Below are 12,296 nucleotides of genomic sequence, written 5' to 3'. Positions count from 1 at the left end.
CATTACTGTTACTTTGTTTCCTTCCCCCAATTACTCCCACAGGTTATGGGAAGAAGGTAGGGCTCTTTACTCACCTACGTAAACTAAACTAGTAAGAAAATTGAGATGGAGAGAGAGGCTGTTAGGGATGCATCTGAGACTAGATCCCACATTTTATTTTATTTTATTTTATTATTTTGCGGTACGCGGGCCTCTCACTGTTGTGGCCTCTCCCGTTGCGGAGCACAGGCTCCGGATGCGCAGGCTCAGCGGCCATGGCTCACGGGCCCAGCCGCTCCACGGCACGTGGGATCTTCCCGGACCGGGGCACGAACCCGTGTCCCCTGCATCGGCAGGCAGACTCTCAACCACTGCGCCACCAGGGAAGCCCTAGATCCCACATTTTAAGGAAAGTATTTTTATTATAATATTCTGCCATTCGAGTGTATACTTAAACAGGGTCTAGTTTCAGGAGTGCAGAACCAAAAAACTAAATATCATTTCAAGTATTGAACATACTTCAATGTTTATTGAAGCTACAAGGAGAGTGAAAATTCATGAGGGAGTAATGTCAGTATTGGGCTAGAGGAGAGAAGACAAATGTGAATATATAAGATTTCCCCGTTCAACTTCCATGTGCCTGATACGTTTACCAGAATGGACAAGATTTGGGGTAAGCAAAAACTTCTCATTTTTATTAATTTGACAGAAACGAGGTAGAGTACTTTTAAAAGGGTAGGGGGTGAATTAGTATTCAGTAACGCCCCCCTACCACCCCACTCTCATTTCTCAAGTGGTTGGTTAAGGCACTCTGCTAAGTCTTAAAAATCTGACTAACTTCGCCCTTCCACAGCCATTCAAGATAGATGATCTTTTCACAGGTGTTTCACCAATAAATAAAAACAATGCTTAAAGAGGTTTAATATTTAGCCCTAAATCACATAACTAAGAAATTATGACACTAACTTTCAATTCCAGGTCGTTTGCCTCCAGAGCCTGAGTTATCACCACTACGCTAAGATGGTTCAAAAATTCATGGTGTTAGATCGGAGCAAACTATTTACCTCCATCTTCCTGCTGCCTGAGAGACCTGAAGATGTGTAATCCTCCAAGTTTAACACACAGGAATTCCATTGGCTTCTCTACTAGAGAAAAATTCTTAGACCTCTTCTCATAAAAATCAGTTGTCAATAAATATTTACTGAGCGCAAACGACAGGCTAGGTGCTATGGGAAGGGCTGAAAACACAGCAATGAGTAAGCCCCTGGTCTCACGGAATTTGATGAGATGTTTTCCCACAAGAGTATAAAGAGCTACCATTTGTAACTTCATTCTTAAAAAATTTCTGGCATTCTCCAAAACACTTTATATACATTGTCTCTTTTACTATCGTTTCATCTTCACAAGACACCTGATGAGACTGGGCACGATTTAAAGGTAAGAACACGGAGGTGCAGAAAGTTGAAGTGATGTGTCCCCGAGTCTCACATCGGTAGTATGTTATCAAGGGCAAGGTGAATCAAGAACACCATTACCTTTCCAGAACTCAGAAATGTCTAATTCGAGTATTTTTCTTTGCCTCCCTTCAAAGATTTCGCCGAACAATTATTTGTGTAGGTTCCATGAATGAAGGGGGAGAATCCAGGATGAACCTACTTAAGTTCAGAAATACATGTACCCAGCACTAGGGATATTTTAAGTGCAATTCCTAACTCTTTCCTGCTAACTGACCACTCACCCCTCTACTGTCAAATGTTCATGTCTCTCTTCGTTGTTCTATTGAAATACTTCAGTCATGTACAACCACAAATTCTTTCATGGGTATGCAGTTCAATTATTCCTGGGGAGCTCTCTATCTCCAAGTAGGTCAGACTTCATCAAGTGGGATCATATTGATTCTGAAAACAGTGATTCAGTTAGTATCTACAAGTACGTGATCATCTCCCATTATATTTAAGAGTTTGGAATGTCGACTCTTATAACAGGAAGTTAGAGTCATATTGGGCTTCATATCACTTATATCATTTTGGTCATGTTCCTCTTTTTTAATTTCCTTTTTTAAAGAGAGTTCTAATATCTGTGCCCATTGGTGAAAATGAACAACTTCCTAATTTAGAGACAATAAAGAAGACTCCTAGTTGAGGAACATTACTAATAATCAAATACTGGAGGAAGGCTCTTGTGACCATCGATGGACAGCTAAAATCCTAACACTGAGAGTGACAGCTGCCAACACCAGAAAATGCATGGACACTACACACAGCCAACACACAAACACCATTCCATGAGGCTAAGCGCGTTCTAATTCAACACGTTATCAGTGAGGAAGGATATTTTCCAATACAGAATCCATTTAAAAATTGGGTTTTCATTTGTAAACGTCTCTTTTTATGTACAATCCAGTTACTATTTTACTAACAAAGTGGTTTTGTTTGCCTATTTTAAAAGCTTAGCCGTCAGAGCTACTGACCCGGTGCAAAACGGGCATGTAATGTCATATCAGGTATCACTCCACCTCCTTATTCTTTTCTTTGTTTTCCAAACACAAACTTGGCACTGAACTGTAAGCAAAAAGAACACCATGTGGGAAGCAGTCCCACCACACAAAAAGTCTTAAGAGACTCTGTCTCCAATCCCTGTTGTAGGGATTTTTTTTTCTCTTTCATATGTACACCTATGATACTCACTTATGCCCACAGCTGTAATGAGCTTGACTGCAAGTTCAGGAATTTCACACTGAATGAAAAATGGTTCCAGAATGTACCGTCCAAAGGCCAGAGATATCACAGCAGTGGCTGCAGGGCTAGAAAAAAAAATACATATTTAGGTTAACTACAGAAAAAGAAAAGAGCATCTTCACTCAACTCGTTCTACACTGAGGTGCTATTATTCAGCATGTGGAACATATTAAATACGGAAGTCCGTGATTTTCAAAAGTTCATATTTGATTAGGTTGTCATAGACATTCCGAATGAAATACTGTCTACAACTCTGGGGGCTCCTTTTTAAACTTCACATCTCCTTGGGTACAAGGCTGGGTCCTGTCAGTTACAAGGCTGGGTACTGTCAGTTTTGCCCCTGCCTTCCCGTATTTGAATTTTTCTTAAAAATTGAGTTTATTTCTTGAGATCCTGACAGAGGTGGGCTTCACAAGAAGCAATCTTCTTTCTCAGTAAGTCAACAATTGAACTCCAGCACAGCATGAATGCATTAACAGTGCAGGTCTAATGGGTTGGGTCATGGTCAGAAAAGGAACACAAAACTCACCTCAAAAAAACTAGTACTAATAAGTGTTCATTGCAAATATATGCTTATGTGCTTGATATCGTATCAGTCTTGGTTTTCCATACAGACCAAAACTTGAAGAGCCAAGTGATTATTCTTAATTCCACAGAAATATTTAGATGCAAAGTATACATTGAAAAATAAAAGTATTCTTGTAATTTTACACATGGAGAAAACACGCATGAAATAAGAAAATGCAATAACTTCAGGTATATAGTGAAATAGGTAACAGACCATTCTATCTTAATTTTTCCACTATTTCTATGCAAAGATTACAGATGCCTTTCAGTTTAAATATATCTATATATGAATACATATTTGTTAGATACACAGGTAAGTCCATGATATTATCTACTTTGTCCTGCCTGTCTTCCCTTTCAGCTTATCTTCCTTCTCATGGTTATACCACACCCATGTCCAACTCCTAACTGTCAGAAAACCAACCACCATTATGTGTTCCAACCTTGACCTGCCAGTACTAGCATGACAGATTTCTTGATTTTTTTTTTCTTTTCCAAGAGAACCTCTTCCTCACCCCAACAAGATTATTTTTCTCGGTCACCATCATTTATAAATTTTTGACGTATAAATGAAAATCTGATCATGACATCGTAGTGCTTTCAAAACATGCTCAGGATATGCAAAAACTCTTCAATTCAAGGCTCTATCTGCTCTAAGCTTTTCCTTCCTCTTCAGTGTGCTTCTTCCCACACAAGGATATGAATACCCTTTGCCTGAGGCCCCTGCAACTCACTGACGGTTTCTCATACCTCAGGTCTTAGTTCAGTCTTTTGCCCAAGGAAGCTTCTCCACTCCCCCGACCGGGTTAGATCTCCCGGAGTGTACTCTCCTCAAGAACCTCGTGGTTTCTCTTTCACAGTGTGTATCACAGTAGTAACTTTATATTCTCTTATGTGATGTCCTGATTCATAACTATTTCCCTCATTTGACCCTGAGATCCATGAGTACAAGGCTGTGTCCAACTTAATCATTATTTCATCTTCAGTGTATAGTATAGTGTCTGTCATACAGTAGAAACCCAATGAATATTGAATATACAGTCAATGTGTGAATTCAATCAAATGACCCCTGATGTGTGATTTTTTTTTCCCTTAAGATTTGTTTTTACAGACTAATTCTGACAAGAGTGTGTTAACCTGATGTACAATTTTAATAGTAAGTATTCAGGTACCATGGGTGTTTTCAATGGAAGAGAAATGTTAAAGTACCTAGGTATCTTGTCACCCCTCAAGCCATTCATGACTCTGCCTATCTGAGAAACCAGTTGAGTCCATTATTACAAAGAAATATATGAACCCATTAAAAAAGCTTCTAGAATATATCTAGGTAATTTCTTCTGTAAACACACACGCACACACACACACACCACGAAGTAGCTCTCCTGTGATTAAAGTAACGTTTGATTATGAGCTGCTTGAGAATAGGAACCGTGGCTCACTCCACTTCAGGTCTCTTTAACGTGCCATTCACCGTTCAGTAGCCGTTTGTGGAATGAATAAGTGAACGCATAAGCACCGTATCGGTGCTACTGATGCAAATGGAATGACCATGCTCATCACACCGCCAATACAATCAGCCAATGCAGGACTAAAGCAGGACTCGAGTCCAGCTACATCAGGTTCCAAAAGCCTACTGTCCTGACAGGCCAGCACTCTAGATAAGTAGTGTAGCCATCTGAATGCTGAGTATGTTGTATTCAAAATATTATAACCTTAATCTTTCAGTTACTTGTTCAAAAAGAATTTAATATCTGATCATCAGGGCACTGAATTAAGTGGTATAAGGGTTACAAAAAGTGTGAGACTTGGTCTTATATGCTTGAAATGCTTGCAGTTTTAACAGGGAAACAGAGCGCGGATTCCTAAAATATTAAGTAAGGTTATAGGACATCATGTTCAATGTCAAATGAGAAGATGAGACTGCATTTTTCTCAGAAGAATTAAGAGAGGAAAGACATACTATAAACTAGGGTGAACAGGAACTTGACTGTGGAAATGACAGAATTTAAGTTGACCTTTGAAGAGTAATATTCAGATGATCAGAAAAGAGTGGAAGGCACATCCCGGGCCAATCCCAGAGTTTAGAAAAGGAACAAAATACCTCTTTATCATTATTTCATTATAACAAACTTTAAATAATGCAGAATTGTCTAAAAGGAGAACAGATTTCACAAAGAAGTAAATACTACTCTAAGCTCTTTGATAAAAAAGAGACTCCTAGAACTATAAAAACCAAGATTAGTGTTAAGTCAATACTTACTAGCTCTGCATTTGCCACTTAGGCCCACATGACAGGATAAAAGCTCACAGGAGCTCTCAGCTGTGTAAGTTTGATAAGTTTACAGTAAGAGCAAGTTTCTCCACTTACTCATGTTAAACTCCGCAATCAGAATGTGTTAGTCACATTTCACGGACGCCATCTGCCTTCAAGATACTTTTAAACTTCTCAGGTGACATCATAAGTTTCCCACAAAGTTGGAGGAAATTTGCCGCTCAGGGTGACTTAGCATTATTTGGTTTGATTTTAAACCAGGGCTATCAGGAAGAGGAACGTATTCTTACAAAAATAAACTCAAAAAAGCTTTTGGCAACAGTAGTTCACTGATTTGTTTAAGATGAGGATATGAGTCATCTGTGACAAGTGAAGTTTTGTTCTTTTATAGAGTATAAAACTTGGTAACGGGCTTCCCTGGTGGTGCAGTGGTTAAGAATCCGCCTGTCAATGCAGGGGACATGGGTTCAAACCCTGGTCCAGGAAGATCCCACATGCCGCGAAGCAACTAAGCCCATGCGCCATAACTACTGAGCCTGTGCTCTAGAGCCCGCATGCCACAACTACTGGGCCCACGTGCCACAACTCCTGAAGCCCGCATGCCTGGAGCTTGTGCTCCACAATGAGAAGCCACCGCAATGAGGAGCCCACGCAGCGCAATGATGAGTAGCCCCTGCCTGCCACAACTAGAGAAAGCCCACATGCAGCAATGAAGACCCAATACAGCCAAAAAAAAACAAAAACAAAAACAAAAGCAACAACAACTTGGCGACATACTAAATTGTTAGGAACAGAAGCTTCCTAGTCATGAAAACTGAGTAAACTAAGATGACTTAATGGTGTAATCTACAAGAAGAAAAACTCCAGTTCCTATAACGTAATATTTAATTTTGTCTAATTATGATTTACAATCAAACAAAAGGTCTGATTTATCAAGGTAGATTTTGATGCTTCTTATCGTTTTCAAGTCAGCATCTGTCCTGAAAATGTCATGGAAAATAACTGAATATTAACAAAAAGCAGATGCTTTAAAAGTTTGAAGGTTGGCAAACTACCGCCAGTGGCAAAATCGTATTAAACACATTCATTGAGAAAGGTATTCCATCCCAGATTTTATGTCCTGAAGTAGACACGTTTACCATATAATCACATGACATGTATATTTCTAACTACTTAAAAATAATCAAGGTGATTAAAAAATGGTATAATGAAGGGCTTCCCTGGTGGCGCAGTGGTTGAGAGTCCGCCTGCCGATGCAGGGGACACGGGCTCGTGCCCTGGTCCGGGAAGATCCCACATGCCGCAGAGCAGCTGGGCCCGTGAGCCATGGCCGCTGGGCCTGCGCGTCCGGAGCCTGTGCTCCGCAACGGGACAGGCCGCAGCAGTGAGAGGCCCGCGTGCCGCAAAAAAAAAAAAAGGTATAATGAATAGGTTTATTTTTCCTTAATTTTTTTGTATGTAGGCTCTTACCGTATAATGAGCAGTTCTACCCAGACTCGCACAAAAGCTGGTAACGGGCCAAAGACTTCCAGAATGTACGTGTAATGACCACCAGATTTCTTTATAGTTGTTCCCAGTTCAGCATAGGACAAGGCTCCTGTGAAATATTTATAATAAAAAGGTGAAAAGTTAAAATATTACCGAGTCATCCAGCAGTAGAATGGATACAACAATGTTTCTGTTGTGTGAGACGTTACTACCTCCTTTGATCTGAATGACATCCTTTTTCAAAATTAATAACAGTCATCGAATTCCTAAGAGCCTCCAGATTCCTCTTGTAACCTCCTCACATTTGAGATCTAGTTCATTCTATTCAAACAATGTAATCTGACCTGAAATAGTAAGGACAAACTTCTAAAACAATATCATATTATTAAGAAGTTTGAATCTCAAACCTGACAAGAGAAAAGGAGTAGATGGATGCCAATATTACTAACCTATTTTTCAAAGAACTTCACATCAAAACAAGGAATTATCACAAATTGACCTCATTATATTGAGAAGCCTTTTAATAAATGATATTTCTGTGGCATGTCAAAATAAATAAGATTCATCTGTTCTCCAGAGAAGTATGGACTCAAGGCTTTGGAAGGCTTCATTTAATTTGTAGGATATGTTTTGCTCGTCCACAAAATGAATTTTGACGCAGCTATTCTGCTTTTAGGAAAGTTTTTCTTGCACGTCTTCGAAGTACACACTCTGTATGGTTGAAATAACACCTCCTTTTAAAAAAGAGGTGCTATGGCGTATTTACATACGTTAGGTAAAATTAACTATAGGCCAAATTTTAACATTTAGCAATAAACTTCACACAGAGTTGAGCAAGTTCTATAATCTCCCCAAACCTCAGTTTCATCCTCCATAAAATAAAGAGCTTAATTCTCACATCACAAGGAGTTTGTGTGTTTAAATTTGAAGTGGATGCCAAGGACAGCGTTGAGCCTGCCACGGAGAAAGCAGAAAGCACCTCGTGAAATACAGCTGTATCTACTAACGTGAGCAATGAATTTCCAAGAAAATGAAAAATATATTTTGACATTATGTGAAAAGTTCTCTCCATACTGCCAAGTACTCGAACGTAAGACGTAATTTCTGCCTGGCCTGCTCTGGGGACGCAAAGTGTGGGAACTTATTACTAATCAGTAAAGCTTCAGGTAGAACTGTCCAACATGAATGTAACTTGGATATTCAGCAAAATCTTAGTGTCAGTTACTGTATTCCTGTATCACTTCTTGTATTCCTGAACCTAGTACTGGATCAGAGTCACCCGGGGAGAATTTTTTATTTAAAAACAAACAAAAAACAAATGCTAAGGCTATACCCCAGACCTACTCTCTAACCAAGAGAGGCCAGACTGTCCAACAGAGGCATCCAAGAAGATCTATTATTTTAAAATTCACACAGGTTAATTTTAAAGTAACTAGTCTTTAAAGTAACAGATTGATATTTGGGGATCACTGATATAGCCTGTCTATTTATAACTAATCGGAACTAGTTGCAATTCACTCTCTGTTGGAAACCAGTCACCATGTTGGTAGGCTGTACAAAGAAGCAGCCGATATAAAATGTTATTGGAAAGTGTCTTAAGTACCTCAGAATTTATCCCCCAAGAATCAATACCTAGACCTTTGTATGCTTTGCTGAAACTCCAGGATAGTTGCCCCAGGTTTAAATTGAGTTCTGGAGAAATGAAATTTTCATTTAAAGGTCTCAAGCTCTATAACCATTTTACCCAGATGAAAAAAGTTCAGAATAGGTTGTAAGAATCCATGTATTGACCCTGGCTTAAAAAACACCTGTAAATCCAATACACAAATTCTTTACTTTTAGTCCCAGAGTTCTAGAGTTCTAAGACAAAGGATTTTTTCCTTATATTTTGCTTTGCTTCCTGTTAAGAAGGTACTCCTATCAAAAGTTCCTAGTAACTTAAGTGATAAATGCAATGCAAATATAGATAAGCAGGTTAGTACAGGAGCACACTCACTGCAGTTAGTAATCAAAGAATACCAACTCAAGTATAAACTTAGCTAGTCCCTTTAGCTTTTTTTTTTTCCTGAACTTCTTGAGATGATATACTTATGCAGAAGCATATTTTCTAAGTGCAGGTCAACATCACTTTCATCACTTTAACTAGTTAATGCTCAGAGCCATCCATTTTATTATATCTGAATAACCTTTTATTGTTTACGAAAATGGAATCTCATAGTGGGAGCTGCACGCACACAGTATGCAAAATCCAGGAAACTGGTTATGGTTTCTCCCATCAGACACTGATTTGTTCTGAATATACCACGTGTTGGAGAAGATTAAAGGCTGAGGAGGCATAGTCATTTAGAAAGATCAACAGTTACGTTTCTCTTTGTTCATCTATAAACGTACACGCCACACCATATGAATACCACGAACCCTTTGTAAGCTAAAATAACCCAAAAATAATTCCTCTGTAGATCTTTCTATGCAGCTTTTTTTTAAACAAGTTTTATTTAAAATACCTTCTTCCTAATAACGGAAGTTGGAGTTCTCTTGATGAATGCTCAGACCAACGCTGAAAACACTGCAAGGCCTTAAGAATAAACGGATTGGTCCTTGTAGGACCAAGAGTTAGTACTTGGTCCTAGAGTTTGGACAAAGAGTTAGTACCTTTAAAGAACAGTATCTTTTGAAATCAGAATACACTGTTTGCCAGAGAAGAGCAAATATGTCTTAGACATGTTTCCCATAACATAAATAAAATTTCATTTTCTTGACCATTCACCAGTTTTTGTCACCTTCACAACTAACCCAGGTAGCTTTCTAGTAATGTGCCCACCTCATGAGGGGACATTTATTACCTCTTTACTATTAATGATCAAGTCAATAAAAGAGATCTAGATTTTGAAGAAAAATTAATAATCATACTTCTTCTACCAGTTCTGTTTAGACTAACTCAGCAGACAGGTGGGCCAATGACCTGTGTCTCTGAAGACCAAGTGAACTAGAAATGAAGAAAACAGAGCTGGGCAGACACAGCAAACTAACACCCAATTCCAATTTTACAATTTATATTGCAAAGGTTTATGGGTACTGGGGAGAGATGAAAAGTTGAAAAAACTGTGAACTATGCCCAGACCCTTGCAATATTCTCATTTACAAAAGGAATTCAATTGTATGCCATCACACTTCTTTCCACAATAAGGACTTCTGAAAGAATACTGGGAACTGACAAGCGCCTGAAGTTAAAAAATTAAAAAGGAAAAGACTGCCACCCATTTGTTTAGCCAATAAAAAGTCAGTAAAACTTCTGCTGAACACTCAGTTCTGTGTCTAAACAGGCCACACCGGGTTTCACTTCACAGGTGTTTCATTCAGTGCGCCAGCTGCCAAGATGCCCCAAACACAGGTAACTGGGCACAAATGCCTGGTACAGAAAGCTTGCCTGTGTTTTCCTGGGTCATCAAAGCTAGCCTTGACGTTCATTGCCACAGGGAAAAATCAGAAAATAATCTACCTGAGTCAGCAAAAGCGAGCACAGCCTACAGGTCGCAATTTCAGGGAATTCAGGATTCTGCCAACAGTGGAGAGTGTGCGTGGACAGTTCGCATACCTCCCCCCAGATCAGAAAATCTGGGGGAGCCCTGGCCATTCATTCCCTCCTTAGAAATCACCCTCTGTTCTCCCAGAGAGCACGGCACCCAGCCCCACAGACACACCCCCAGAGAAGCGGCAACACTCACCAAACAGTGACAGGACCCCGCACACCGTCCAGACAACCAGGGACAAGCCCACGCTGCCCGTGTTCTGGAGCACGCCCTTAGGAGAGATGAAGATTCCTGCTCCGATGATGGTGCCGATGATGATGGAGATCCCTCTCAACAGACTGATCTTCCTCTTCAGCACAACTTTCTCCTGCCCAGGTGGCTCCCTGCCACCCAGGGAAGACAGCCTCGTGTTAACACTGCCCTGCAGGTAACCCCCATTGGAGATGGTGGATGCCACAGCCTTTCTGACCATGGTAGTGACCCGCAGGGTAAAAAGCAAACAGAGCAAAAGAAAGAAAGAAAAAAAAAAAATTAAAAGAATAAAACCTCCAAACTTTCAACTTTGGTGCCTCTTGGGGTGACTGACCGATTTGATCTCTTCCTCTTTGCCTTCGGATTCCTTCTCAGCGCTAGTGTGCTCCCAGGTAAAAACTCTAAGGTGTATGTTCACCTTCCGCAATCTAATTGCTCACAGGAACACCTGTGTGCTCGTTCATGGTGTTCTGGCTTCTCCACTCCCCGACTACCTCTGCTGCTGAGGCTGCGGCTGCCGCCCTATCATTACAGCCCAGCTCAACTTCCTCATGGGCTGGTATTTAAGCTGCTGCCTGTCTCACCAACTTACTCCAGCTAGATGATGATGCAAATTCTCCAGGTTTGCATCAGCCACATGAGAAGGCTCCAGCATTACTCAGCGCTTTTTTTTTTTTTTTTTTACCACGAGCCGCAAGTTGCTCAACTGACCAAAGCTTTCAGAGAACAAAGCACACTCTTAACAGAGATCTTAACCAATCCAGAAGTGGTAAATTCGGAACAGACCTTCCGAGCGATTTCAAGCAACTCCTAGTGAGGGACAAAAGCTCTTCACTCGAAAAGAAAATGAAAAATGAAACAGGAAATGATCACTGTGTTGAAAGGAGTTTCTTTTCTTTAACGTACAAATAAAATCGTTTATACCAACCTTTTGATCACAGAACAGAACTCAAAGCTGCATTGTTTATAACAACAAAATTTAGATTTCGTGATGTGTCCTGCTTATTTAAATTTCCTTTTTGGTTTCCTAGCAACACGGTCAAATCTAATATTTGCAAACCTAGAATGATTCTGTATAGCTGCTGTCACGCACATAACAACTGTTTTACTTAACATTAAAAGATAAAAATTATTTCTTACTACCCATAATAACACCGGTACTTAAAATTGTCATCTGAGTGTGACTACTTCAAAAATTACAGTGACTCCAGAAAAGAGTCATTTTCTGATTCTCATAAGTGCTAGGTGATCTCCTAAACTAAGTAAAAGATAGGTTCTTCATTTGCATGTTGTTCCAAAAAATTACACACACACACAAATCTAATTTCAATATTAAGCAAAATTTACAATGATATAAAAACATGCATATAACAAAGGCTTGAGAAGGGATACACAGAATAAAATCGAGGAAAGTGTTAAGATTATGTAGGAATTTTTTCTAAAGTATAGCAACTGTTGTTATATTATGAT

The 12,296-nt window shown here is 39.6% G+C and overlaps 1 protein-coding gene across 1 annotated transcript in view; it reads right to left on the bottom strand.

Moving 5' to 3' along the window:
* SLC7A11 (solute carrier family 7 member 11) overlaps positions 1 to 11,995 on the bottom strand; it is an 87,785-nt gene extending 75,790 nt beyond the window's left edge. The window contains exons 1-3 of the mRNA XM_079920342.1: positions 10,770 to 11,995; positions 7,027 to 7,153; positions 2,667 to 2,782 (exon numbers count right to left, since the gene is read on the bottom strand). Coding sequence (XP_079776468.1) covers positions 2,667 to 2,782; positions 7,027 to 7,153; positions 10,770 to 11,046 — 520 coding nt within the window. The 5' untranslated portion in view covers positions 11,047 to 11,995. The remainder of the gene's footprint in view (positions 1 to 2,666; positions 2,783 to 7,026; positions 7,154 to 10,769) is intronic.
* Positions 11,996 to 12,296: the final 301 nt, after the last annotated feature.

The sequence above is a fragment of the Stenella coeruleoalba genome, assembly GCF_951394435.1.
Source record: "Stenella coeruleoalba genome assembly, chromosome: 4".
Taxonomy (NCBI): Eukaryota; Metazoa; Chordata; class Mammalia; order Artiodactyla; family Delphinidae; genus Stenella; species Stenella coeruleoalba.
This window is presented reverse-complemented; position numbering and strand designations above follow the sequence as displayed.